The sequence below is a fragment of the Callorhinus ursinus genome, unplaced genomic scaffold (assembly GCF_003265705.2).
Source record: "Callorhinus ursinus isolate GAN/ISIS: 27379988/994484 unplaced genomic scaffold, GSC_fseal_2.0 scaffold16, whole genome shotgun sequence".
Lineage (NCBI taxonomy): Eukaryota > Metazoa > Chordata > Mammalia > Carnivora > Otariidae > Callorhinus > Callorhinus ursinus.
In genome coordinates, this window is record NW_027397078.1 from 26,106,481 (window position 1) to 26,134,040 (window position 27,560).

General features: G+C 48.1%; 1 protein-coding gene across 1 annotated transcript in view; it reads right to left on the reverse strand.

The window, feature by feature from the left end:
• Positions 1-26,627, reverse strand: part of SMS (spermine synthase) — a 46,129-nt gene extending 19,502 nt beyond the window's left edge. The window contains exons 1-4 of the mRNA XM_073901982.1: positions 26,231-26,627; positions 5,690-5,810; positions 1,829-1,919; positions 1,233-1,297 (exon numbers count right to left, since the gene is read on the reverse strand). Of these exons, the coding sequence (XP_073758083.1) occupies positions 1,233-1,297; positions 1,829-1,919; positions 5,690-5,810; positions 26,231-26,612 (659 nt within the window). The 5' untranslated portion in view covers positions 26,613-26,627. The remainder of the gene's footprint in view (positions 1-1,232; positions 1,298-1,828; positions 1,920-5,689; positions 5,811-26,230) is intronic.
• Between the last annotated feature and the right edge of the window lie 933 nt (positions 26,628-27,560).

Below are 27,560 nucleotides of genomic sequence, written 5' to 3' on the forward strand. Positions count from 1 at the left end.
CCTACGTCTTGCCAAAATGAATGCATGCTTCTACAAATGAACGCTGTCAACTAGAGAAATCTGTATTCTGGTCACTTCCATCAGTGATGGCATGACCTTGATAAAGTCCCTCTAGGTCTCTCTGTGTTTGCTGTTATGAGTAAGGGACAGGCCTCCTACTTTTTGGAGCCTGGTAAGGATCCACCCAGACAGGACAGGAGCAAACTGGTGAGAATTACTTGTTGGGCATCCATGATTAACTCCTATTCTTAATTCCCAGGACCCAAACAAGACTCTACCCATTCCAACAAATGTCAAATCTGGTACATCTATCAAGGCTCTTTTCACATCTGTTACCATGGACAAATACCGCTGCACTGTTCAAAAGAAAGGTTCCACATCTGCACGGTACACTGTGATAGTCACTAGCCATTAGCTACTGACAGGAGGTTAGTGAGACTGAGGAATGGAACTGTCTTTATTTACTAAAGTTTAAATAGCCATAGTCAGGAGAGGGGAAACTTAACTGTCTTTTGTATCATTTGAAAAGAACAAACCGGTGGCTGCTCAAAGTAGGTGGCCTCTCAATTCTTAGTATCTTACAAAGTCACCGTACTTGAAAGCTTTGAAGCAAATTTTGTCAGCTCATCTTGTCATAAATCTTAGAAGTGAATTCCACTTTAGAGCCCAGAGCTCTGAGCAGAGACAGCAACCTTTTCACGTTACTGGACCAGGTTGGGGAGTTCTCTCACTCTCTTTTTTTTTTTTTCTTTTAAAGATTTTATTTATTTATTTGAGAGAGAGAATGAGAGAGAGAGAGCACGAGAGGGAAGAGGGTCAGAGGGAGAAGCAGACTCCCCGCCGAGCAGGGAGCCCGATGCGGGACTCGATCCCGGGACTCCAGGATCATGACCTGAGCCGAAGGCAGTCGCCCAACCAACTGAGCCACCCAGGCGCCCTCTCACTCTCTTTTGACGGAGGCAGAAGCCCCCCCCCCCAACCGGCTCTCTGCTTTATACAGTTCCAGCTCCTGAGATTCACTCCATTATCTCCTTTCTACCTTTGTTTCATTTTACACAGCATGCGCGCGTTTGTGTGTGTGTGTGTTCATACATTTTGTCTTGTTTGGATGTGAGGCATCTATTAGCTCAGTCTACCCATGTTGCCAGAAGCAGACACTGCTCGGGGACAACACCACCATTCCAATTTTACCAGTTAAGCAAATATAAAAGGACATTCGGGAGTGGACTTACCGCTTCACCCGCACAGCACTGTCCTGACTCAATTCTTTCATTCTTTCTTCTACTTTGTTCAAAAGCTACAATTAAAAGAAAAGAAGTCAATGGGCCTACAGAATAAGCTGAATGCAACAGCTAAGTTTCCAGGAGGCTGAGGCTGTGGTGACAGAGCTGTGTGATATTCCTGACCTCCCCCATCCCTGCAGCAGCCTCTAGGCCTGGCCCAGTTCCACACACCCACACCAACCAGCCCTCATGGTGCTACCTTCAGTGCGAGTCACCAGCAAGATAATGGGAAAGGGGAGAGCACATGGATAATGCAGATATAACATCCTGCTCAAAAGTTTACATTTCATCATGGAAAGTAAAACTGTTTTTAAGCAGTCAAGGGAATGAAGACAAGCCAAGTTCCTAACAACAACTGAGGAACCACTATTTTTCTTCTAAAAGCACTTATCTGGAGGGAGGAAATTTAAAGTTAACTGGGAGATCAGCAATTATGTGAAACAATTTTGTCATTAAAAATATGAGATTTGATGATCCTCAAATACTTGTAATTACAAATAAGGAAAACAATAATTAAATAAAAGTAATAAAAGTGAAAAACCAACACTGTCAACTTCTTGGCCTTGCGAATCACCATCGTAACTCTGAAGATCCAACAACACCAATCCATGTGGGTAAATTCTCAAACTGGCAAAGCTACAAAGGAAAGCATAATTTTAAGGTTAGGAATTGTATCATGGCATTCAAAAGAAGAAAAGACACCAACCCACCCAACTAAAAGCAAAGACCATTGCTCTTTTTTTCCTAAGTTACATGGTTAACCCTTTAGCTTTCTTATGAGAACCTCTTCTTGGGGGTGGGAAGCCACCCATCAATTTAGGGAAGATTTAGACAGTCACCAGATGCTAACGTTTTCAGATAACGGGTTCTTGGGCCCAGAAAGTGATTCAGTAGCAAGTTCTGTGAACCGGCTTTTTTTTTTTTTAAGTAAACTCCACCCCAACTCACAATCCTGAAATCAAGAGTTGCATACTCTACCGACTGAGCCAGCCGGGTGCCCCTGTGAACCTGATTTTTAAGAAGGTTCCCTGGCACGTGATTTGGCCAAGTTTAGTGACCACGGCCCTCAAACGAAGGGAGGGTAGGAAGGACAAACTGGGTCCTCCCAATTAACCTTCAGAGAGTTCAAAACAGAGCCGTGGTTTTCCGACTGCAAGCGGGTGGTGGTTAAAGTGATTTAGTTCAGGGTTGGCACACTCCAGCCCACAGACTGCAAACCACCAGATCCAGCCTGCAAGACTTTTTTTTGTAGAGCCTGCAGACTAAGAATAGTTTTTACATTTTTAAGGAGTTGTTTAAAAAAAAAGGAGAGAGAGAATGTGACAGAGACTCTATGTGGCTCCTTACAGAACAAGCTTTCTGACCCCTAATTTAGGGGATCTGTGCCATTTTTCTTAAAATATCAGAGTGTATCACATGTAATAAAAAGTCAATTATGTGGAGAAATTTCTGTTTTGATCATACGTGTATCTATCTGTACTGTATAGACACAGATGACTACGAGGTTATGATATAAAACTACTTCTTGGGGCGCCTGGGTGGCTCAGTCGTTAAAAGTCTCTGCCTTCGGCTCAGGTCATGATCCCAGGGTCCTGGGATCGAGCCCCGCATCGGGCTCCATGCTCCGCAGGAAGCCTGCTTCTCCCTCTCCCACTCCCCCTGCTTGTGTTCCTGCCCTTGCTCTCTAAGTAAATAAATAGAATCTTTAAAAAAATAAATAAATAGGGCGCCTGGGTGGCTCAGTCATTGAGCGGCTGCCTTGGGCTCAGGTCATGATCCCGGGGTCCTAGGATCGAGCCCCACATCGGGCTCCCTGCTCCTCGGGAAGCCTGCTTCTCCCTCTCCCACTCCCCCTGCTTGTGTTCCTGCTCTCGCTGTCTCTGTCTCATAAATAAATAAAATCTTTAAAATAAATAAATAAATAAAACTACTTCTTACTATAAGTCGTGGTTAAAGAAACATTTGAAAAATACTAAATCAGAAGAATTCCGTTCAGAGAATATAGGCAATGTGCTTGGCTTAAAAACTAAATACTACTAGTTAATTTCACCTTCAGCCTTTAAATGGCCCCCAAATCAAGTTCAGGTCCAGGAAACCACAAATCATTTACACCTGAATGCGCCTATCATTCTTTCCCCCTCCACCACCCGCAACACAAAGGACAGGGGCTGGAGAAGGGAAAGGGTAGAAAAACATCACCCCTAACCAGCTGGGTGGTTCTAGTGCAGTCCTCTGCCAATGGAACTGCAGGAACACAGGAGCACAGACAGTGCTGGAAGTTAGAACAAAAAGCGCAAGGGATTAAAACCGGGCTGAGGACCAGGACCTCAGCATCACAAAGTGGCTATTAACCAGAAGTCAGGCCAGAAGCTGGGTATGGTCCCCCTGAGCTGGTGCCTGGTCGCCCAGGCATGGGTGGGAGCAGTGAGGTTTCAGGACAGGCACCATGGGGATGGGTCCCAGTGGAGCAAGCGAGAGAAGAGGGAGACCAATGTTGAAAATACGTTTTTAAACTAAGCACGTCAATTTTCATTTTTTCTTTCTGAAGCAATTTCTGAACAGCTCTTGTCATTCAAAATTCCCTTCTGGGAAGAATTCTAGGCCCCCCAGACAACTGGAAATGGTGTGTATGGTAGAAGATTCAAGAAGTGAGGCAGAGAAGTGCCTGGATGCAAAGGCAGTTAGGAGATTCTAAGAGAATCGAGGCTTCAAAGAGCCTACGGGGTGGCAAGGTGACAGGGTTCGATTTGCTGTGGTCCCCAAAGGCTGGATCACATCCAGGACAGCAAGACACCATGGTGGGGAAGGTGGAGAAAAGAGGCCAGGACGGAGAGAGGCTGAACCCAAGCCTGCAGGAGCTGGAAGGGTCAAGGACAGCTGCAAACCTCTACTTGCAGGAAACGTGCTATTAACTGGGCCAGGGCACGGAGGAGGGAAGGTAGGAGAGTTTGGTGGTGGTGTTGAATTAGGATCACCCTTGAGAAGAAATGATTTTAGGTACATCTGAGGTATCTGCTCAACACATATGTGGAGATTTGCTACATAGTTAGAAATACAAATCTGGGCTTGGGGAAAGAGGAGCTGGGAAGTCCTTGAGAGGCATCAAGAGAGGGAAGACCAGTAATCCCCATGGTGTGGAGCATGTTGACTTATGAAGAGAGTAACAGAAGGGAGCACTCAGAAGTCAAAGTTTCCTGATCTCCCAGCATTGCCTTCTGGGGCCTCTGAGGTCGTGGGGGTGGTTATTTTTCCTTTTAATAGAGAAACAAGGGAGAGAATGTGGGACATTAATGAAACCATGTGGAATTCTAGTACTTTGTACCATTGGGGGAAATGGAATTAAAGCCATTGAAAATACCCAGGAGTTCACATTTTAAAATTAATAGTGCAAATGATGAAGCCTCTTACCAGTTTTGCATACTAAACCAGTCTAGATAGGATACAAACCTAGACTTAGGAAAGCACCAAGAGCTCAACACACTGGCGTCTTCTGTTCTCGGTCAGTTCTTAATTTAGGTTTCCTTCCCTATTCCCAGAACATATTGGCTCTCATCTACATATTGATTAGGTAAAGTCTGGATAGTCTATAAAGGTCTTAAGGAAAAAAAAAAAAAAACCCAACTTGAAATCTTGGATCCCCTCAGCTTCCTGTCAACCTCCCTGCAGACATTCTCATTCCGCATCTGATAATGGGTCTGCATTATGAAGATTTTATTTATTTATTTGAGAGAGAGAGAGAGAGAGAAACAGCATGAGAGGGGAGAAGGTCAGAGGGAGAAGCAGGCTCCCTGCCGAGCCGGGAGCCCGATGCGGGACTCGATCCCAGGACTCCAGGATCATGACCTGAGCCGAAGGCAGTCGCTTAACCAACTGAGCCACCCAGGCGCCTGATGGGTCTGCATTAATTGCTAATAACTTCTAACAGTGCTACTCGCAGTGCGGTCAGCCGACCGGCAGCATCGGTGTCCCCGGGGAGCTTGCTGAAAATGTGATTTCCGGTGCTACCCCAGAGCGGCTACATCTGAAACTGTTGGAGCGGGGCCCAGGAATCTGCTTTAACCACGTCTGAATCGTGGCCTGCAGTTCACACTGCTTCTGCTGCCCAGGGGGGGTTCTGGGTCCTGGCCACACAGCAGAATCACCTGGGGGGGGCGGGGGGGACTTTGGAAAAATACTGATGCCACTGGCCTCAATCTCTGGGAGAGTGACTGCGGTAATGGCGTCTTGTGAAAGCACTCCCGGGCGATTCTACTTTGCAGCTAGGACTGTGAAGCACTGAATTCTAGCCCCCCTAACAAGATGTCACAGGAGTAAATAAAAAAATACCTGGACGCTAGCCCTCCCCGCTTTGTCATCCGCCCCCAACCCCCACCAGCTGAAGCGCTCAGATCCGAAGGCCCCCTCACCTGCCGTTTTTGTTGATGTAGGTCGCTAGATAACCGTGGTCTTGCCAGTTGTGCACTGACTCCGTCATCCCTTGCTCCTGGAAAATGGACCGGAGGCCTTTTAGAATGGTCTCGCCATCAGCTGGAGAACAAGGAAGAGAAGGCAAGGTGGTCAGGATGAAACACATTCCAAAGGAAAGCCAGCAAGGCGCAGTTTGACAACTGGACTTTGTAAGAAAACCTGAACGAAGATTTGCCGGCGTCACGCCCATTGTCAGGAACTATAAAGGTTCTCAACCCCATGAGGAGAGGCTACACGGATTACCGGGTAACACAAGACAGACACAAGACCACCAACCCCAAAGTCACTGCGCCAAGGATGCAGACAGGTGTTCCAGCCAACCGGAGATGACACAATACAGTGTTTAGCCTAACCAGAAATCAAAGAGATGCAAATAAATGAGCTTCCATTTTAGGGTATATAAATTAATGAGGCTATACAGTGCTAGAAAGGGGATGTCCACCCACTCCTGATGGGTATCATAAAGGACTTCAAAACTTTTGGCTTTATGTTCCAGGTGTCTCACAATAAGCATGGGTTGCTATTATAACAGGGAAAAAGAAATTAAATGGGGCCACTCAGTAACATATTTCTATTTTGTAGAGACTGAACAATTCCTTATGGAACAACCCAATACGTACTGTGACCCTATCCTTGGCCAGGGGCCCATCTTCCCCTCTCCCTCCCCACCCACTTCCCAAGTGTTATCCCCAGGTAGGACTTCGGTCAAGGTTATAGAAATTGCATTAATCTCTGCAGGTTCACTTGATGCCAGAATCTTCAGGAACATCCAACATTATGACGCCTAAGAGAAAAGGCAAAATGCAATTTGTTCTCCTCTAGTTCGATCTGCTAAGCACTCACTGCCTGAGAAGGGTAAGGTAAAGCACCGAGATGAGACAAAAGGAATTACTCTGTACTGTCCCACGAGCCCTCCATGGGCTGGTGCTTTTTCCACATGACAGAAAACACGGTGTAGGCTGCAAAGCGTCAAAACGGACAGTATGTACGAAGGGTATGTCTGTGACCTAAACGAAGGCAAAGGAAAAAAAACAAAAAGATTCACAGCTGACTGCAGTGTGGTTTCACCAGAAAAATCACACTAGAATTCCTTCCATAAACTAAGGTAGTGCCAACACTTGGACTAGACGTTAAGCATTTTTTTCACCCTACTTAGAATCTATCTCCAGGGCACCTGGGTGGCTCAGTTGGTTGGGCGACTGCCTTCGGCTCAGGTCATGATCCTGGAGTCCCGGGATCGAGTCCCACATCGGGCTCCCTGCTCGGCGGGGAGTCTGTTTCTCCCTCTGACCCTCCCCCCTCTCATGCTCTCTCTCTCTCTCATTCTCTCAAATAAATAAATAAACAAAATCTTAAAAAAAAAATCTATCTCCAGCCATGTCTGGGAACTATGTTCCCAAGACCTTCCAGAGCACAGTTAAGAATGAAGACCACAAACTGGGTTCAGAGGCCAAATTGCGCAGCAAATTCGTCTTATTCGAGTAGGCACAGACTTTTCAAAAAATTTAAAGTCAGGGTGCCTGGGTGGCTCAGTCGGTTAAGCGGCTGCCTTCAGCTCAGGTCATGATCCCAGGGTTCTGGGATCGAGTCCCACGTCAGGCTCCCTGCTCAGTGGAGAGCCTGCTTCTCCCTCTCCCTCTGCCTGCCTCTCTGCCTACTTGTGCTCTCTCTCTCTGTCAAATAAATAAATAAAATCTTTTTTAAAAAAAAATTTAAAGTCAGTTGCCACTTAAAAACCAGATTTCAGGGCACCTGGCTGGCTCAGTCGGTTAAGCATCTGGCCTTTGGCTCAGGTCATGGTCCCAGAGTCCCGGGATCAGACTGAGCCCTGCATCAGGTTCCCTGCTCAGCAGGGAATCGGCTTCTCCCTTTCCCTCTGTCCCTCTCCGTGCTCGTTCTCTCTCTCTCTCTCTCTCTCTCAAATAAATAAAATCTTAAAAAAAAAAATTTCACCTACCCCAATGTAGTGGGTGGAATGGTGGCCCCCCAAAACATATGTCCACATCCTAACCCCCAGAACCTGGGAGGGTGACCTGATTTGGAAAAAGGTCTTTACAGATGTAATTACAGGTCTAGAGATGAGATCATCCTGGATTATGCAGGTGGGACCTAAATCCAAGGACAGGTGCCCTCATGACAGACAGAAGAGGAAAGAAGGGGATAAAGAGCAGGTGATCCTGACAACAGGAGCTGCCCGTAGCTGGAAGAGGCAAGCAAGGGCTGTCCCCTAGAGCCTTTAGAAGGTCCACGGCCCCGCCAACAACAGTTTTGAACTTCTGGCCTCCAGAACTGGGAGAGAATGTGTCCGTTGTTTTAACAAACCGCCCGATCTGTAGCACTTTGTTAGGGCAGCTCTGGCAGACGGATACACCCCCCAAAACAGGTATTTTCAACTTCACTTAACAAACGATGGCAAATAGCGCAGCACAAATGGCCGTGAGGGCATCCACTTGCTAATCCTTTGAGTCCCTGAACACAGACAAACTCACGGACAGCATTTAAAAACACAACTGCGTGAGTGTGCGGGCCCCAAGCCCCCAAACAGGAGCAGGTGGGCACAAGTGTGTCCACCAGCAACCATGTGAGAGGAAATCAGAAAGCAAAGGGACTTCACACTTCTCATAAAAATACCAGCTGAGGTTCACCCACAAGGAAGGCGTCTCCTCCTCTGAGAGAGCAGCACCCAGGAGGGAGCAGGGACCTGGGCAGAGCCAGAGAATGTGAGCATGGCCAAGCCCGATGAGAGCCAGCTGAACTGAGGCTGAATCCAGGAAAAAGCCCCTCATCAGGGAAAGACTCCTGGAGCAGAAAGCACACCACACACCCATCGCAACACAAGCATCAAGCAACAGGGGTGGTGACCTCATGTCTCACTAGTCTCGCTCATTCCCAGCAAAACTGTGCCTTTGGGAAACTCGTTTGGAAGGAAATAGCTGGCTTCACTATTCTGAAACTGGAAATTAAAAAAGGGGGAAGCCCGAATTATATCCTCTGATACTCGGTTCTAAGACTGAAATCCATCCTCTAAAAAAAATTCCGATTTCAAACTTCATCAAAAGAAGGGACCTCGTTCAGTCTGTTTGTCACTGAAGCCTGGTGGGGTCAAGCTACCGCGGAAGTGACTGAGCTGTAGGACGGGAAGGACAACGTGCCCAGCACGGCCCCGAGGCCCGCACAGCCCAGCACTACTTGCCCTGAACAGGAGAGCCACTATGTCATTATTCAATCTCTCCTTGGCTAGAATACATGTTTTCTGTTTTGAAAGTGTATAAAACAAATCATCACTCCTGGTAAATGGCCTCAAGACTGGGTTCTGTTGGCACATTACAAAACAGAACACAAATCCCCTATAGGCTGGTGAAGGGAACGATCCAGACAGGGCCACCCTGCGCGTCACTGGCCAGGCTGCGCAGGATATGAGGACCTCGGCCCCAGGGCTGAGCCGGGGCAAACTCTCTCTTGGGCCAGGGAAAGGGGTGTCTTTGTCTAAAACTCCTAAAACCCTTGACTGCCGGCCAAATGCAAGCACGGCAACCGCCCCCTTTTTCTAGCTGGCACCATCAGTGGAAAGGCCCTACAACCAGGTTTCAAACTGAACAAAAAACATATTACGAAAGAAACCCAATGGAGTGTTACTGATGTCTATACTATGGGCTTGCCCCTCAGTTCAGAAGAGATCTGCCAGGTCTGAATGTTACTTCTGGCTGTCACCACCACCTGGCCCCTTGTGGGCACTGAATGTGCCGGCCCTGCAGGGGATCCACGGACCGTGCGCCTTTCTGCACTTTCCCCTCCTGTCTTCTCGTCCTCCACAACGCTCCCAGCCCTTGGAGATGATTCCAGGAAGGGGCTCTAGAGCTGAAACTGCCCAGCAACTCTTTTCCAGAACCAAAGTTTGAAAATGAAAACAAAGCCAAAGACGTGAGCTCCACTAGGTTCAACGATGAGGCTCAATTGGTCATCTTGATCTCAGGGGCTCAATAAATGTTTTGTGGGTAAATGAAAATTTATTTCAGTTGCCTAAATTAATCATCCATATTGCTGTATCTTTGCAGAGTTTCTAGAATATCTAAACCAGTGGTTTTCAATCCCAGCAGTGCATTATAATTACCTGGGGAGTTTTTAAAAGTGGTACATCACATCCTAGACCAATTAAATAAAAATCTACGGGTGAGAACCAGGCATCGGTATTTTTCAGGGCTCCCTGGGAAATTCCAATACACAGCCATGGTTGAGAACTACCGAGCTAAACCACTAGATACAAGAAGAACAAGAAAACCCCACTATTTCCAAACTAATTAGTCGAGTCACCAAAAGGGTTATAGAAAATGTTGAAAAAGGTCTGAAAAAAGCCTGAACTCCTTACTAACAGGCAGCCTAGGACATGCCCCAGAAAATGCTTTGCAGTTATCCAATTTCAACCTTCATGCCTGTCTAGTAAGAAACATGTAATATGACCAAGCAAAATGCACTTGGCTGTTATCGGGGTTCCTCAACTGGGGTTGACAACATATGGTGTGAAGGACAGTCTTGTCCCTCACAGGACTTTGGCAATCCCAGCCATACACATTACATGTGGGTAGTCCCCCACTTTGTTTGAAGAGAGAAAAAAAAAAAAAAAAAGACCCCACACTCCCACTGCCCAGGGACAGAAGTGGGGCGGGCAATACAGTCCCTTGAGAACTACTAGATGCTCCATAGGAGTGAAAATAAGCCTGGGGTCAGAGCACGCCCAAATGTGGGAACACAAGACTGCAATGTCATTAAGTGGCTACAAAATCAGAAAATTGGAAAGCAAATTCAAATGCTAAAAGAGATATAATCACACGGCTTTCAAGTACGCATGGTAATCCAAACTAGGCTAACAAAACGTTTGGCAGAAGTTCTTAGAAAACTCTGGCCAGGCAAGAATGATGTGCAACTCGTAGATGACTCAGCCCTCCAAAGTGCGCAGCAACACAGTGACCCGTCCCAGGGCAAAATGTGTCCTTTGTCCACTAGACAACTCAATGTCATTTCCAGACCACTGCCCACTTTGTGTTTATTCAACAATAACTTAGAAAGAATCAACTTGGAGGTCGAGTCCAAATTAAATACACCACCACCAAAAGGAAGGAAGAGAAGGTAAAAAGTGCGGTGGGGAGGAGGGGCAGGGCATGAAGGCCCAAGTTTCATCCCCCCGCCTCATTTTCTCCCAGAGGCCCTTTTTAGAGGCTGCTCTTGGAGCACTCTTGACTCTGACGGTCAGCTCCATCCAGATGGCTGAATCCCAAATCCTTATACCCAAATGGAAACTGCTCCCTGCCTAAACGCTCAACACACTGTCCCAGTCAAGTCTGAAATCGGGCTTGGACTGCTCTATTCCCTCCCCTAGATGTTAATACCCTTGCCACTTAAAAAATCCCCCAGGATGCTCCCCTTGAAGCTTCTTGCACAAATCGCCTACCGCAGCTTCTCTGTTCCTCCAAACTCACTGGCCAGGCACCCCCCCCAACAGGCATCACACCCTCAACCCTCAAGGTGGGGCCACCACTTTGCAGGGTTCCTGTAGGGATCCTGGCACCAGTGTTCCTTCCCTCCATCGCTCGTGGCCTGCGGCCGCCCTGTAATCAGCACTCCACAAGGTGGGCAGCCCCAAGTGGACGTTCAGTTGAGCAACTGCACTCACCCAGGCTGACCAGCCCAAGAAGTTGGGGGATTTGTGCTGAGTAAACACCTAAGACACCCGGCACCCTGGCAAAAAGGGGGGAAAACATCCTTCAGTTAGACCCATTCCCACTTTCTTCCATTTTAAGTAACGGCTAAGATCCTGTAACCTCCTCAACAAGGTGAATTCCAGTAGCAGCTGCCCTGAGGAAACAAGCAATTCTCTTACTTCCAGAAAACACCTGCGGACCTCAACGTGCATCCTCAAGTCCTTTCAACTTCGAACACTTGAGCAAAGAAAACTCGGGACAGGGTGTGTGGCAGCCGCCCCTCGCGCAGGACCTTCAGCCTGGCCAGCCTCGGGCCAGAGCCGCCCTGGCCTCCTCCGCAAAGTCAGGGGGCTGGACCGGGCGAGTTGCTCCCATGCTAGAGCAGCATCTGGCTCGTGAAATTAGGAGACGAAGTGCTATCCTTGCCAAGCGTATCTTTAATTACGAGCACTGGAAATTCCACACCTCCCCATCAGGCCCGTGTGCTTCCTAGTTCTCCCCTGCGATGGCTCAAGCTAGTCCGTCGCCAAGGGGTTGATGATCGCCATCATGGCACCGTGCCCAAGTGGTGGGGCCCAACGCCTGGCCTCCTCCCACCTCGCCCCTCCTCCACAGAGCCTGGCATCTCCGGAGCCCGGGGCCCTTAACTCTCCTCCATCCTCTGACCCCGCCGGCTGCCTCCCCCTCCCGCTTCCACTTTCCATCCAGGTCAGGGGCCACCCCCACACCCCCCTCCCTCCTCGTTTCTGAGAGCGGGACTCCCCTAAAGGGGGGACAGTGAGTGGCAGCACGTACACCAGCAGCTCACAGCAAGGGGAAGCATCAAGGCGGGCATCCTTTCCCCCAACCCTGAGACACCCTGGTGTCAGAGAAGTGAAGAGCCAGGTTTGGGTTGTGCACACACAGACCAGCTTTCGGGTTACCTTGATAGGCTCTTAGGCTTCCTCTAAACCTAAAGAAGAAAGGAAAACTGGACTCCAACACAGTTTGAAGCCATTCAAGTACCTGCTTTAAGCATCCACTCAGATGTCCTAATCTTGACAGTGGTGGTGCTTACATGACTGTATGCATGGGTCGAAACTCAGAACTGTACACAGAATTTCCTTGATGTAAATTATATCAAGTTTTTAAAAATCTATTCCAGGGGCACCCGGGTGGCTCAGTCGTGAGGCGTCTGCCTTTGGCTCAGGTCATGATCCCAGGGTTCTGGGATCGAGCCCCACATCAGGCTCCCTGCTCCGCGGGAAGCCTGCTTCTCCCTCTCCCACTCCCCCTGCTTGTGTTCCCTCTCTCAACTGTCTCTGACAAATAAATAAATAAAATCTTAAAAAAAAAAATCAGTGCTGATAGGCAGCAAGCCCAGATTACCGAAATCAAGTGATATACAGAGAAAGCCTTCATATTTCACAAAGAGCTTAGCACTGAAAATTATTTAAAAACTTGTTTTATTTTTAAATGTTACCAAAGGGTCTGTGTATCAGGAGACATCTCAGACATTCAGAAGCCTAATAAATTCCCAGAGATTAAAGTGAAGGTCAAGCAGGTGGTTGCCTGGGCTATCTTACTTCGACAGCTTCGTCTTCAATTCCCGTGTCCAGTTCTTTTTACAACAGCTGCAAGATGATTCATCTCATCGCACAACACCCAAGACAACGGCAACGTTCAGAGCAGCAGGTTTCATATTAATCAAAAAGTGGAAACCCAAATTGTCCGTGAAACTCTAACTGGATAAGCAAGCTGTGGTCTATCCATACCACGGACTATTTATTCAGCCATAAAAGGAATGCAGTACTGATATATGCTGCGACATGGATCGCATAATGCTAAATGAAAGAAGCCAGTCACAAAGGGTCACATGTTGTAAGATTCCATTTGTATGACAGAGCCAGAAAAGGCAAATCCCCAGACATAAAAAGCAAATTAGTATATGCCAGGGACTGGGAGCAACTGGAGATTAGGAGGAATGGGGATGATGGCTAAGGGGTAGAGGTTTCTTTCCGGGGTGATGAAAATGTTCTAAAATTGTGGTGATGGTCGCCCAACTCTGAATGTACTGAAAGTTATTTAAGTGTATACTTTAAATGGGGGAACGGTGTGGCACAGAAGTCATCTCAATAAATCTGTCCCCAAGAATCCAAACATACAAGCTGCACTTTTAGATTCTCAGCTACTGTGAGGCAATCAAGGCAACAGAAAGTTCCAGAAGTGGGTTGCTCCCTTTCAACCAGGCATAAGCCAGGCCCGAGGCATCAGATTAAAGGGGCTGGGAGGGGCTGTCTCCTCTACCCTCCCCCACCCCACAGACGTGTCACAGAAAAAGGAGTATCCAAGCAGCTGCTGTGTGCAGGCACTGTCCCCGGCACTGGATGGATGCACACCTGCAGCCAGGCTCAGCCTCAGTTCAATCACAGTGGCAATGTACAGCGCAGCCGCTACAGTTAGTAACTGTGTAGCAGATCTTAACTAGCCTTCCTGTGGTGATCATTTCACAAGATATACAAATACCAAATCATTATGTTGTACACCTAAATCTAATGCTTTATGTCCATTATATATTTCAACAAAAAAAATTCTTTTAAATTTTTTGAATTTTAAAAATCATAGCAGTGAGATGGGGCCACAAAACATAGAGAGGGACAAATGACAATTTGGTGGGCTTGTTTTCAGAGCACAGCTCCTCTTCTTTCTTTTTTGAGAGAGAGCGCGCGCGAGCGCAGGTGTGCGTGACAGGGAGAAGAGGGGCAGAGGGAGAGAAGAGAATCCCAGGCAGACTCCCCGCCAGGCACAGAGCCAGATACAGGGCTCGATCTCGCGACCCTGAGAAATCAGACCCAAGCTGAAAGAGAGTCAGACGCTTAACCAACCGAGCCACGCAGGCACCCCCCCAGAGCAGTTTCTGATGTTCACACAGAAGAACCACCAAACCAGGAAAAATTAGCTACAGAAAGAAAAAAGACATACTGACATTGGATTGACAGCCATACAACACAACACAGACATAACACCCAAGCTCTTTTCATGCAAGTGGGCATTAAAGAAAACCACATGGGACTGTTTACAGTACCAGCCACAGGGACTATTTCTTAAAACTCACATTACAGTACCCTAGGCATACTGTAAATGTGTTGCTAATTATTTCATTGCCCTGCCTTCCCTTTCCCACTGCAAGAGAACAGTTAGAAAGGCATTTCCCGTCACCCCCAACACCTACTGAAAAGGGGGAAGAGCCTCACTCTACTCTAACATAACCACCTAGGTCTCTCCATGAGCCAATCTCCTTATGACATTAAAGAAGGGCTCATAAAAAGAGAATTTATGAGGGCACCTGGGTGGCTCAGTTGGTTAAGCGACTGCCTTCGTCTCAGGTCATGATCCTGGAGTCCCGGGATCGAGTCCCGCATCGGGCTCCCTGCTCAGCGGGGAGTCTGCTTCTCCCTCTGACCCTCTTCCCTCTCGTGCTCTCTCTCTCTCATTCTCTCTCTCTCAAATAAATAAATATAATCTTTAAAAAAAAAAGAATTTATGAGACACAATCTTAACCCCTCTTTAGTCTGGAACCCAACCAGTAACGCAATATTGTACCCTCTTCTTCCTGGGAAACCCGTCACCCCGACAAGACTATGGGAGTCTTCAAAGCAGCCACAACCCACAAGCCTCAGCACAGAGAGGGAGGCACCTCCATGGAGTGCTCATGTCGCTCAAACTATCCAGTCCTCACATTCTGACCTAGTCCACACGGGAGGCTAACCAAGAATTATAAAGAAAGGCACAGAAAGGGGAGATCATGCAAGAAGCCTGGCTTTCGCTTGGGGAGAAGATAAACTGTGGCCCTGAGAAGCCGGACGTCTGGCCACCTGAACTCTCCCAGAAGGCATCTTCTGAGCAACATAAGGTGTGCCTAGACTCCACGGATTCAAGATCCATGTTTCCAGAAGAGGAAGTAGTAAACTCGGGCTAGAGCTGTGGAAGAGAGAAGACCACCAAGGCAGAGGACACGGTAGAGACCAGGACCACAAAAAGCCCTCTCTGGGCGCTGTACTCAACCCAATAGGAAGAAGCCCAAGAAATGAGGTGAAACCAGACCCAGCAGCTGCAAAAAAGGGATGAGCAAGGTGGTGAGAGGGAACTGGTAGGGTATGAGGTGAGAGGAAAGGAGAAGACCTAAGGCACCTGGACCAGGAAAACTAATCAGCCCTTACACCTTTAGTTCACAACTGCCCTCCACTGTCCACTGTGAGGAGTGAAAACCATCCCAGCTGCCGACTGCCACCTCCCCTTCATCTCACAAAGCAGCAGGATAAAACCAGGTTACAGGCTGGCCCAAGGTCAGACGGCAATGGCTTCCTTCAGCTCCATGCAGAAGAAAACCAGGTTTCTTTCCCAAAGTAGAAACTGTGGGATCGCCACTTTTACTGTCCAGGAGCACTTAACCAGTATCACGAACATCCAGCTCTCTTCCCACTGCCTTTAGGTGGGCAGAATACCCTACGGGTTCAGATCTATTAACCATTTGTGTTTCTGCAAATAATTCTAGGGTTTGTGCCCAAGCTTCTCTGCCAGGCTGCAAATCAACAATGAAATAGTATTTCCAGAGATAAAGCAGTTTGGACTTTGTGTCGTCAAAAGTCACATTTTTATCAAGCCATCCCTGAGGTGACCCCCTGCACTTTCTCTTCTTCCAGCTTTGGCCAAAGCAGACTCAGCGAAGTCAACATTCAGGACTGCGCCCTTCAGAATGAACCTCCAAGGAGATTACTCAGCGCCCAGGAAGTACTGGAAAAGTTAAGTGCCACAGAGATGAAAGTCAAAGGACACAAGTCAAAACTCCCTGTACAGAGGGAGGAATGTATACTATGATGGATTCCAGATGAGAAAAAGGCCATGTGGGGACCTGGGAATCTGTACTTGAATATTTTTCCAGATGGCTCTAAAGCAAGCCACTGGACTTAAGACAGTCTGAAGGCATGGGTGGACAAACTTGTTCCTTAGAGGGCCACACAGTAAAGATTTCAGGATTTGGCAGGCCAAATCAGGGCTCTGTCAACTACCAGAAGGCCATACAAAGGAGGCCAGAAGAACAGGATGTGGCCCAAGGGCCCAAGTTTGTTGACCCCCCGTCTAAGGTCTTTTCCAGCTCTAAATTCCTCACCAACAGGCATAGGGACGCTCAGCTGTAATTCTACAACCTGAATTTCCAGAAGTGACATTCTTAGCATTTGGGACTAGAATAATCTGAGAAATACTTCCTCCATTCAAGTTAGCAATTTATTAAATGCGGGGGGACAAAATAACAGCTAATAACCCATATAACCAGGACCCCAGTAGACACCAAAAGGATAATAAAGGAATTCTACAAACAACTCCATAAATTTAGCGACTTAAAAGGAAATGGGCCAATTCCTCAAAAAACACAAACTACCACAACTCACCAATAAGAAGTAATCTGAAGAGCCCTATTAACTACCAAAGAAATAGAATCCATAATTTAAAAACTCCCCAAAGAGAAATCTTGAGGGCCAGATGGGTTTCACTGGAGAGTTCTACCAAACATTTAAAAAAGAATAACACACTTCTATACAATATCTCTTGCAGAAAACAGAAAAGGAATGCCTAATTCATTTTATGAAACCATTGTCCTAATACCAAAACCAGAAAAAGTCCACAAAGAGAAACCTATAGACCAGTATCCCTCGTGAATATATAAACACAAAAGTCCTCTGCAAATCCTTAACAAATAAGAATTCAGCAATAGGGGCACCTGGGTGGCTCAGTCGGTTAAGCCTCTGCCTTGGGTTAAGCCTCTTGCTCTCGGCTCAGGTCAGGATCCCCGTGTCCTGGGATGGAGCCCCGCCTCAGACTCCCTGCTCAGCGGGGGGTCTACTTCTCCCTCTCCCTCTGCTATTTCCCTGCTTGTGCTCTCTCTCCGTCAAATAAATAAAGTCTTAAAAAAAAAAAAATTCTGCTTTCACTTAAAGAGCTCCTTTAAATAAAGACCAACCTTCAAATTGCATGCCAATGCATTATTTTCTGCCTCTTCTTTTGCCAGCAGAACTTTCCTTATCTTTCAGTAAGTTAAATTCACCCCTCTTTATAACTGAGCATCTTTATCCACTGGCACAATCTCAAAGTACTCAGCCCTAAGTACTGCAATTAGTGCTAAGTGTTTTATGTATCATTTGACACTCTTCCAAACATTTTATTGGACATCCCACCCAACAACACAGTGTGTGGGATTTGGGGATCATTAGCACCTTCATGCAGAGGGAGAAAGTAAGGCGCATGTGAAACTACCCGGAGGGTCATCTAGAAGATGCTACCGGTTCTTAGCAGCTCCTTTTGGGTTTGCTGCTTAGCACATAAACGCATCTGATCCCAAATATACCCACTAGCTCAGTGGCTCCCTCAGGAACACAGATGACAGTATCAGTTTAATGAAATCCAGGCCCACCACAACTTAGGGCCCCAGAGTTGTTTTTCCTGGGGTCTGGATAAGTGCCTAGTCATAAGGGTTTCAAAGAGCATTCGTGCAATGGTTTACATACTTGCTTTAAAGATTCAATTGAGGAGGCTTCCTGACTCTTCACAAGAACTGGGCCTGGAAGCAAAGTCCCATGAAATGGTGGCCGGCACGGCCCGGGTTACAACTGCTGGAGGCAAGCGCCTGCCGTGTGCGGGACTCCAGAAACTCAACTCACTCACAGCTTTCCTGAACACGCTTTTCAACAGATGCCCAACCACAGCCCAGGCACTTCCGAACCGATCCTTACCTGCCAAGGAGTAGTACAACCAGGCCGGTCTCAATTCACATTACAAAGCCCGTCATTCCAAATTGTACCGGGTACCACGCCTGACACCAGCAGCTCTAACTTTCCCAAGCTCGGAGACCGAGGAGCCCCTGCACCTCGGTCGTCTCCCAACAAAGTAACAAAGGCCTGAGCGGCCATTCAGATACAGCCCATTTCATGACACAATTAAGATGCAAAGAAGATTTCGAAAGTGGTTTAACTCCTCCACTGCAAAACCTTCCATTATGTGTAGACGATTTCCTCACGCTCTAAATATCAGTTAGTATCTTAAGTATTTTTTCAGTTTCCAATCTGAGAAGTTAAGACCATTCTATTTTTATTTGCTTCTCTCCTTGTTAGGCTGAAGACCTTTATGTATACCTCTATTGCCGCAACTGGTATGTTTTTCTCTCCTACATTACCTAATCACAAGCTTTTGTTTTTAAGGGTATACCGGTTTCTATTCAGAAGACCTTCTGGCTTGCTGTCTGTTAAAAATACTAAATTGTTGGGGCGCCTGGGTGGCTCAGTCGTTAAGCGTCTGCCTTCGGCTCGGGTCATGATCCCAGGGTCCTGGGATCAAGCCCCACATCGGGCTCCCTGCTCAGCTGGAAGCCTGCTTCTCCCTTTCCCACTCCCCCTGCTTGTGTTCCCTCTCTCGCTGTCTCTGTCAAATAAATAAAATCTAAAAAAAAAAATACTAAATTGTTGCCACACATAAGATAGAAACATACGTTTTCTATCTTGTCTTTTTAATTTTAGCCAACTTAAAAGCACCTTCCCCCGTCCCAAACACACACACGGCAAAGTGTCTACTAGCTGGTTATGCAGGTGGAAAATGCTATCCTGAAGAAACGTCACATGCAGGGCTTCAGATTACTTGAAAATGCACCTCTCTCATTAGCTGGGGTAGAGATTGTTCTTAATGCCTGGATGAGGGAGTCAATTTCTTAAACAGCTGTTACCCCTTCCACAGCACTTAAAATAACGACAGAGAATGACCAAATAACTAGATGAGGCTTCTTGAGATAAAGCACAAACTCATTTTACCATACGCTACCTCCACAGGTTTAAAGAAATGGGTGTAACTTTGGGACTACACTCTTAAAAAGATTATGGTTTATACAATTTTTTAATGGCAAGCTCACAAAACTAATTCCCAGCAATGTGCAATTACTCAGCCTGGAGTCAAATACAGCTTGATTCGTGCAATTAAGAATCTTTTGCAGAGTTGGGGGAAAGAGAGTTAAAAAAAAAAAAAAGCAAAAGAGCATGCCAAATGAAGGGAGATTCCATTGAGACCTCCCCCAAACAGCCCATAAAACATTTGCAAACAGCATTTAAGTACGCGAGAATACCTAAAAGGACAAAAAATGCCTGCCCCAGAGCTGTTAAATTCTGAGTCTGGGTGCCTCCCAGCTACTCGGAAGCACAGGGAGTGAGACTCAGATGTGCGCAGGGGTAGGGACAGCTGGGCAGAAATGGCCCCAGGAAGGGCTGACAAGGTGATGAGGACACACACGAGGCTTTTTAAATGAGAAAAGGGACAGGAGGAATCTGTTGGGAGTTTGTGGTGATTGAGCCCTTCCCCAAAATGGAGACATTGGGATACTGTGGCCAAGAGGTGCAGCCAGGAAAAGGTGAGCAAGGAATCTGAGCGCGTAGCAGGCACAATCCGCAGGACTTAAGGCCTGGCTGCCTGGTGCTTGGGGTAGGGGCACGCCCCAAGTTCCTGATACAAGGGCTTTTTGTTTTTAATGAGGATCCTACCATACTGATTCTCGTACTTAATTAGCATCAGAATTACTGGGAGGAAGCTGGTTAAAAATGCAAATTCCAGAAACTCCCCCAGCCCAGACCGTGATTCAGTCAATCTAGAAAAGGACCCAAGCATGCATTTCCCCCTTCCCAGGCATCCGCCCCCTTAAGGCTACATTGTTAAAGCGGGTATGTGGGGGCGGGGGTGTTGTTATATCACAATGGTAGATAAAGTGTTACAACAAGGGATGATAATGCTAAGACAAAGGGGAAAGCTTTTTCTCCTCTTGAACAACAAAACACTAGATGCGATCAAAACTGGATTTTTTTTAGGTTCTGTGCTTATAGCTACGAATCGCACAAAGACGCTATGCTTCTACCAGAAAGCAGCTCAACAAATAACACGGAAAACAGTGGGAGCTCTGAGGATGGGAGCAAGGCTCAGGAAATCAGGGAGGGAGGGTGACCAGAAGCCAGTGCTGCCAAGCCCTCCGCTCCTAACAGACCCCAGGGCAAACCTAGGAGGAAGGTAAGGCCCACCCTCCCTCTATGACTGTTGATTTATGCATAATGGAGACTTCCAAAAAGAACCTGGGAAATTTCGCTGATGATCTGTCATCTGCATTAGAGCATTGGCTTAGCTAGAACTTACACCGGGGATTCTCTGCCCCCAGCACTATTGACATTTTGGGCTGTCAATGCTGTGGGGGGCCTGTCCTGTGCAATGGAGGGTGTTGAGCAAGCACCCCTGACCTACGAAATGCTAGTAGCATCTCCCCACTCGTGATAACCAAAAATGTCCCCAGATACTGCCAAATGTCCCCAGGAAGGGGGAGGAAGGGAGACAGGGTCGTTGAGAATCACTGCCTTAAACTAAGAGGCTTCGCAGTTGTGGAATTAACAAAGGCCTTGGAATCAAATAGACAAAGCTTTGAATCCCAGCTACCCCATTTATAAGGTGAAAAGCTTCAATGGGCCTATTTATTCATCTTTAAAATGGGGATAACAGGACCTACCACAGGGTTGTTGTGAGGATTACGTAAAATAACGTGTAATGCGCTTAGGGCAATGCCTAGCCCAGGAGGCAACTAATAAATACCGGCTTTTATGTTTTCAAAGAGATGTCTGTCTTGAAGAGGAACCAGGGACATTTGCTTACAGCTCTGGCCTTGAGTGGAAACCTACTCGGCCTAAAAGAAACAATATACAGAAATGGCACTCTCCCTTCCCTGTCCAGGGGGTCTGAACCAGGGGTCCAGGGACTTCCCAGGGGCCAGTGGATACAATTCAAGGGGGTCTGTGAACTCAGATGGGAAAAAAAAAAAAATACACATCCTTGTTTTCACTAACTGAAATTTAGCATTTTCTTCAGTTATGCTTGTAAAACCACACATCAACTATGGTGGCTATCGTCACCAATAAAAATCTCAGAGCTTTTTCTTACAACGCAGCTGAAATACGATTTTCTCAGCTCTACTTCAAAATTATGGACGTTATTAGGCCTGATGCTAGTAATGTTATTTAATGTGCTACTGAAGAAGCACGTATTACTATGCTACATATTTAGGACTTTTTATTTTGAAAATTGTGTTTTAAAGTAACTGTGTTACTTTATGCATTTAAAATTCTTACTCTGAGGGGCACCTGGGTGGTTCAGTTGGTTAAGCGTCCGACTCGATTTCGGCTCAAGTCGTGACCTCAGGGTTGTGGGATGGGGCCCGCTTCCCGCTTACACGCTGGGCTTGAGGCCTGCTTAAAATTCTCTCCCCCTCTTACCCTCCCCACTCCACCCCAAAAAAAAAAAAAGAACTACTTTCTGGGGGTGCCTCAGTGGTTGGGCGTCTGCCTTCGGCTGAGGTCATGATCTCAGGGTCCTGGGACCAAGCCCCGCATCGAGCCCCGCATCGGGCTCCCTGCTCAGCGGGAAGCCTGCTTCTCCCTCTCCTGCTCCCCCTGCTTGTGTTCCCCCTCTGGCTGTCTCTCTCTGTCAAATAAATAAAAATCTTAAAAAAAAGAAACCTACTTTCTGAATTGGAGTAACATAAGTCACTTTGTTTCCCTACATCAACTACAGATCAGCGGTCCAGAACCCAAACGTAACACCATCAGGCAGGTTTCCTCAATCAGGACCCGTAAATGTGTGTCTGATTTTCCCCCTAGGGTACTTGAACTAGTTTTCCATCTTGACCATAACATCAATCAGGTGCACTTTAACCAGCACTTATCAAACATCTATGAGGTACCAGAACTGTGTCCAGGATACAGACTCTGGAGGCCAGCCTTCGCAGATACTCCCAGCCGAGGGGAAGAAATGAGACAGGGAGAGGAGGAGTGCTCGAGCTTTGGAGGGCTGACTAGCGAGGCTTGTTTGCTCTAACAGGGCAAGCAGAGGCTGGGAGTACCACACCACACTGCCCTCTGGATACCCAGCCCGCTTGCTGCCTAGTGTATATGACTAGGAACAAATCGTGTGTCCTCCACCAGCCCAGAGATGCTCAAACCATACAAACATGGGACATGTTTATTCTTGTTAGCCTCAGCTGAGAATCACAAAATGTTTTCTGGGTTCAGGAGTCCTCAGAATCCAATACTTCACTTGCAAGATGACCAAAGATGAGGTTTTGTTTTTTAGCAAAAATTAAAATTTCCTGAATTATGTCATCAGCCACAACACTAGACAGGCACCACCAGGCCCAACCTATAATTGCCCTTAGTGGCCCAGTGGCTGCTGGGTACTAGCTGGCTTGCACTGGTAACTAAGCTATATGGAATCACAACATGACATAACTAAGTGGTTCAAGTTTAATTCCATTAAAATCACATCATGGAACTGGAGCATTAGGAAGGATTACTGACAAATGGGAAAAAGAACATGAATCCAGGCTCCACAGGCATTTGACTCACCCCTGAGTCACATCCAGTACTCACCATGCCAAGACTAATGCCTTTTGACTCATTATTATCAATTAAAATAAATGTTTTTGGAGACCTCACACACAGGTGGTAGATTTCTCACCAAGTGCCCCTAACTGAAAATTCGAAGAACTTACAAGATCCCAGTCTAGCCAGATTCCCTTATTTTCTAAGTGTAGACACCTACTGACAGCAAGGGTAACATGTCTTCCCCAAATTAAGTAATGGGGGAACACAGTAAGAATCAGAGTGCTCTGGGCCCCTGGGTGGCTCAGTCGATTAAGCGTCTGCCTTCGGCTCAGGTCGTGATCCCAGGGTCCTGGGATGGAGCCCCATCTGGGGTTCCCCGCTCAGTGGGGAGCCTCCCTCTCCCTCTACCCCTGCTCGTGCTAATAAATAAAATCTTTAAAAAAAAATACTAAAATAAATAATACTAAAAAAAATCTTACTCCCAAAACACTTTTGTAGGGACTCAAGAACTAACAAAGACAAATATATACACATCCCCCTCCTCAGTATTATTTCTTCCTAGAATGTTCTTCAGCTCACCATCAAAATGTTCTCATCTTTAAGGTTAACAGACTGAAAGGGGTGCCTGGGTGGCTCAGTCGGTTAAGCATCTGCCTTCAGGTCAGATCGTGATCCCGGGGTCCTGGGATCCAGTCCCCCATTGGGCACCCCGCTCAGCGGGGAGTCTGCTTCTCCCTCTACCACTCCTTTCTGCTTGCGATCTCTCTCAAATAAATAAAATCATTAAAAAAGTTTTTAAAAAAAGATTAACAGGCTGAGAATTAAGGATAATTGACTGGGAATGTTTGTTTTTTTTTTCTCCTTGCCCAACTAAATTATTTAGATACCACTTCCACACCTTGCCAGCTTAGAATCTGCCAGCTTCTCCTGCTCCCCTCTAAACTGTGTGTCTATGGTTCTCTCCCTCTCTGGCCAATGTCAGCCCCAAGTGTTAAAAGTTCACTTGCTTGGGGCACCTGGCTGGCTCAGTCTGGAGAGCATGTGACTCTTGATCTCCCCGACGTGAGTTCAAGCCCTGCGCTGAGCACAGAGATTACTTAATTAAAAAAAAAAAAAAATAGGGGCGCCTGGGTGGCTCAGTTGCTTAAGCGTCTGCCTTCGGTTCAGACCATGATCCTGGGGTTCTGGGACACAGGCCCGCGCCAGGCTCCTTGCTCAGCAGGGAGCCCCCTTCTCTCCCTCTGCGCTTGTGCACGCTCTCTCAAATAACTAAATCTTTTTTTTTTTTTAAGATTTTACTTATTTATTTGCGAGAGAGAGAGAGAGAGAGAGAGAGAGACAGTATAAGCAGGGGGAGCGGCAGGCAGAGGCAGAAGCAGGCTCCTCGCTAAGCAAGGAGCCCGATGTGGGACTAAGGATCCCAGGACCCTGAGATCATGACCTGAGCCGAAGGCAGACGCCCAACCATCTGAGCCACCCAGGTGCCCCATCAAATTAATAAATATTTTTTAAAAATTTAAAAAATAAAGTTCTTTCTCCTTTTCTTCATAAAGTGAAGGTTGCCCCGCACTTTTACAACGGAACACAGAACCCCATTGTGAGCCATCATTTCAACATACCACACCTGATTTATAAGCTGAAAGCTGTTTAAGGCTTCAGGCACTGACACAGACTGAGAGAAGTGCCAGAATCTTCCAAGCCTCATCCTGATATTACCCTTAGAGCCTAGAAAACCCATGTTCAATAAGTACAGGTCAATGTTCACACATGCTTCCACCAAGGACACTTCCGAGACTCACCTCTTAGCAGCTGGGTGACCCTGACCCACTAGTTCTTCCTCAAGCCTCATCCTCCTCACCCCTAAATTCAGTATGCAAGAACCTTCACTAACCACTAATCCCTAAAGTTGGCGGGACAATTACTCAACAAAACCTTAGCCATCTCACACCCAACACTAGCTGCACGCCCCAATCACCATTTTATCTCCCGACTCTCCCAGTCATCTCCCTTCTCTCTATCCTCAACTAAGAAACGTAGGAACTAAAAAATGCTTTGTTTTCTCAAAGTCACTTCCCAACCACCAAATACACCGACATTACTTAAGAACCTTTTGGTGTTTTAGGGCAACTCCCTTAAAATTAAGCCCTATGAAGTGTGCACCGTCCTTTTTTTTTTTTTAAACCACCGGGAGGATAATACTCGGAAAGGTTGAGACGTTAAGGCCGAAGTCCCAGGCAGAGCCAATCAAGAAAGACAAGACGCAAACCTAGGTCTTGCTTCAAATCCTCCAAGTTTTGTTTTTAATTAAATCTTTGCCTTCGGAGAGCCTTTAAGCTTGGGGGAGAAAAATGCAAAATGAGATTTCAGAACTTCAGAAAGGAAAAGAGAAAGAGAGAAAGTGAAAAAGTCATGGTTTTAAGTGGGAACAGAAAAGGTTACTCCATCCAATTCAAGGAAAACGGTGAAAAGGCAAGATATGGATGAGATGCTCCAAGTGGGACGTACAGGAAGCGCAGATTCAAGTCTGCAGCACTTAAAGGTTTAAAAGCCACCGGAAAAAAAGGCTGGCAGCCCTACCCCTCCCCCCCCACGTTAGAAACACCCAAAGAAAAGCATGCAAAATACCCTTCCCCTTCGTAATTCCTGCCCTCTTTCCGACTTTCTAGTCCTCTGTTCTGGCCGGCTGTATTCCGAGCCTCCAAGACTCGGGGAGTTTTAGTTCCCGCGCCCAGACCTCACCCCCCCCCCCAATCATCGTTTCCTTTCCCGCCCCCCGTCCCTTTCCGCGGGACCCGTCTCCTACGCAGTCGGCTAAGAAATCCGCAAGCGCGGCGCGCTCCTGCCCCAGCCCCGGCTCCCACGAGGGGAGCCCCCGCCCCAGGGTGGAGGGAATTTACCCGCCTCTGAGAACAGGAAAAGGTCACGCGGGCGGCCCCGCGCGGCGCACGCCCCCCGCCCCTGCACCCCCCCGCCCTAAGGGGGACCCGCGGACGTGGGGGGGGGTGTTCCTCCCGAGCCGCGCGGCGCAAAGGGGACCCTCGCAGGGGCGGCCACGCCCGCACGGGGCGCGGGTGGGCGACTCGGGCCTCGAAGGGCGGCGCCGCCGGAGGAGGGCTGTGGGGGGGAAGCGGCCCCTCCAGGCCCCGCGCTGCGGCGGGGACCGACTGGAGCGCGGCCTCCGCCCCGGCCGCCGGTGCACGCGGCCCCGCAGCGCGCTCGGCGCGGCAGCCGGAGACGCCGGGGCCGCGCGGGCCGTCCGCATTGTTCGGCCCGCGGCGCGCGCCCCGCCCGGTCCCCGCTGGCCCCAGCCCGGCGGGCGGCGCGGGCGACCAGGCAGGTGGCGGCCGCGCGCCCTCACCTTTGGCGCCGAGCTTGAAGTCGAGCGTGCTGTGCCGTGCTGCTGCCATAGTGAGGCGAGGCCCTGTGCCATGCCTGGGGGAGGCGGCCGCGGGAGACTGGGGGGCCGCACGGCGTGTCGGGCTGCGGCCGGCGGGGAGTGAGCCGCGCCGGGGAGGCCGAGGGTAGGAGGTGGGAGGGACCGCCGGGAGCGATCCGGGGCGCGGGGGCGGGGTCGGGCCCGCCTCCGGGAGGGAGGAAGCGAGGACGCCCGCAGCCCCGAACTTAGAGCGCAGGGTGTGGGGCCTCGCTAATGTAATGGTGGAAACGTGGGCGCCGTACTCCCCGGCGTGCGTCACCAATGGCCGCTCCCGCGCCGAGGATCGGGCGGGCGCTCTCGCCATCCGTTAGGTCACCTTAGGTTTGAACAGCGCAGCACGACTTCCGGGGGGCCCACCCCCTACACATCCACACATCCCCAGACCATCCCCCAAGCCAGGGCCCCTCTTATTTCCTGGCTAAGTCAAGAAAATCATGCTAGGATCCACCCTGTAGTCCAAAAGTACTGCCGCCTTTTCCTTAACTCTTCAAATGCTACAGTTAAACCCATCAGAATTATTGCATTATTAGCAAGGGTCGGCTTGCATTTCGGGACCAAATAAAAGCCTCTTGCGTATTTAAGTTACCTACGTTTGCATGAAAAATGGGAATGGTGGAGAAGCAAGTCAGAGGATAAGGTTGTTAATGTTGATTTGGGAAATTACAGATTCCAGAGTTTCTCCTCCATTACTGATGCCCCTGTTCGAGGCGATGAACCTTTCCGCTGTGGGCTTCTCTTTGACTTTGGGCTTATGGCTGCTATTCAACACGATGTGGCAAAGGAGAGAACATCAGTGCGCCCTAAAGCCCTCCTTTATTCCACTGACAGTCTCACTAGGCAAATGCTTCCATCATCCCGTCAGTCTTCTGTGCGTCTCTCAGGGTCCGGAAGCGCCGCAGGAATCGCTATAATGGCCGGACAAAGTTTAAACAGTGACCTTCTGTACCCTCATAAAAGCATGAAGAGGGGCGCCTGGGGTGGCTCAGTCGTTAAGCGTCTGCCTTGGGCTCAGGTCATGATCTCAGGGTCCTGGGATCGAGCCCGGCATCGGGCTCCCCGCTCGGCGGGAGGCCTGCTTCTCCCTCTCCCACTCCCCCTGCTTGTGTTCCCTCTCTCGCTGTGTCTCTCTCTGTCAAATAAATAAATAAAATTAAAAAAAAAAAGCATGAAGAAACTAGGTATTGAACTCTCCTCTCCCAAGAGCAGTCCCCACTGGCTGTTTTCCTGAGTCCTTCAGCATTCTACAAAAACT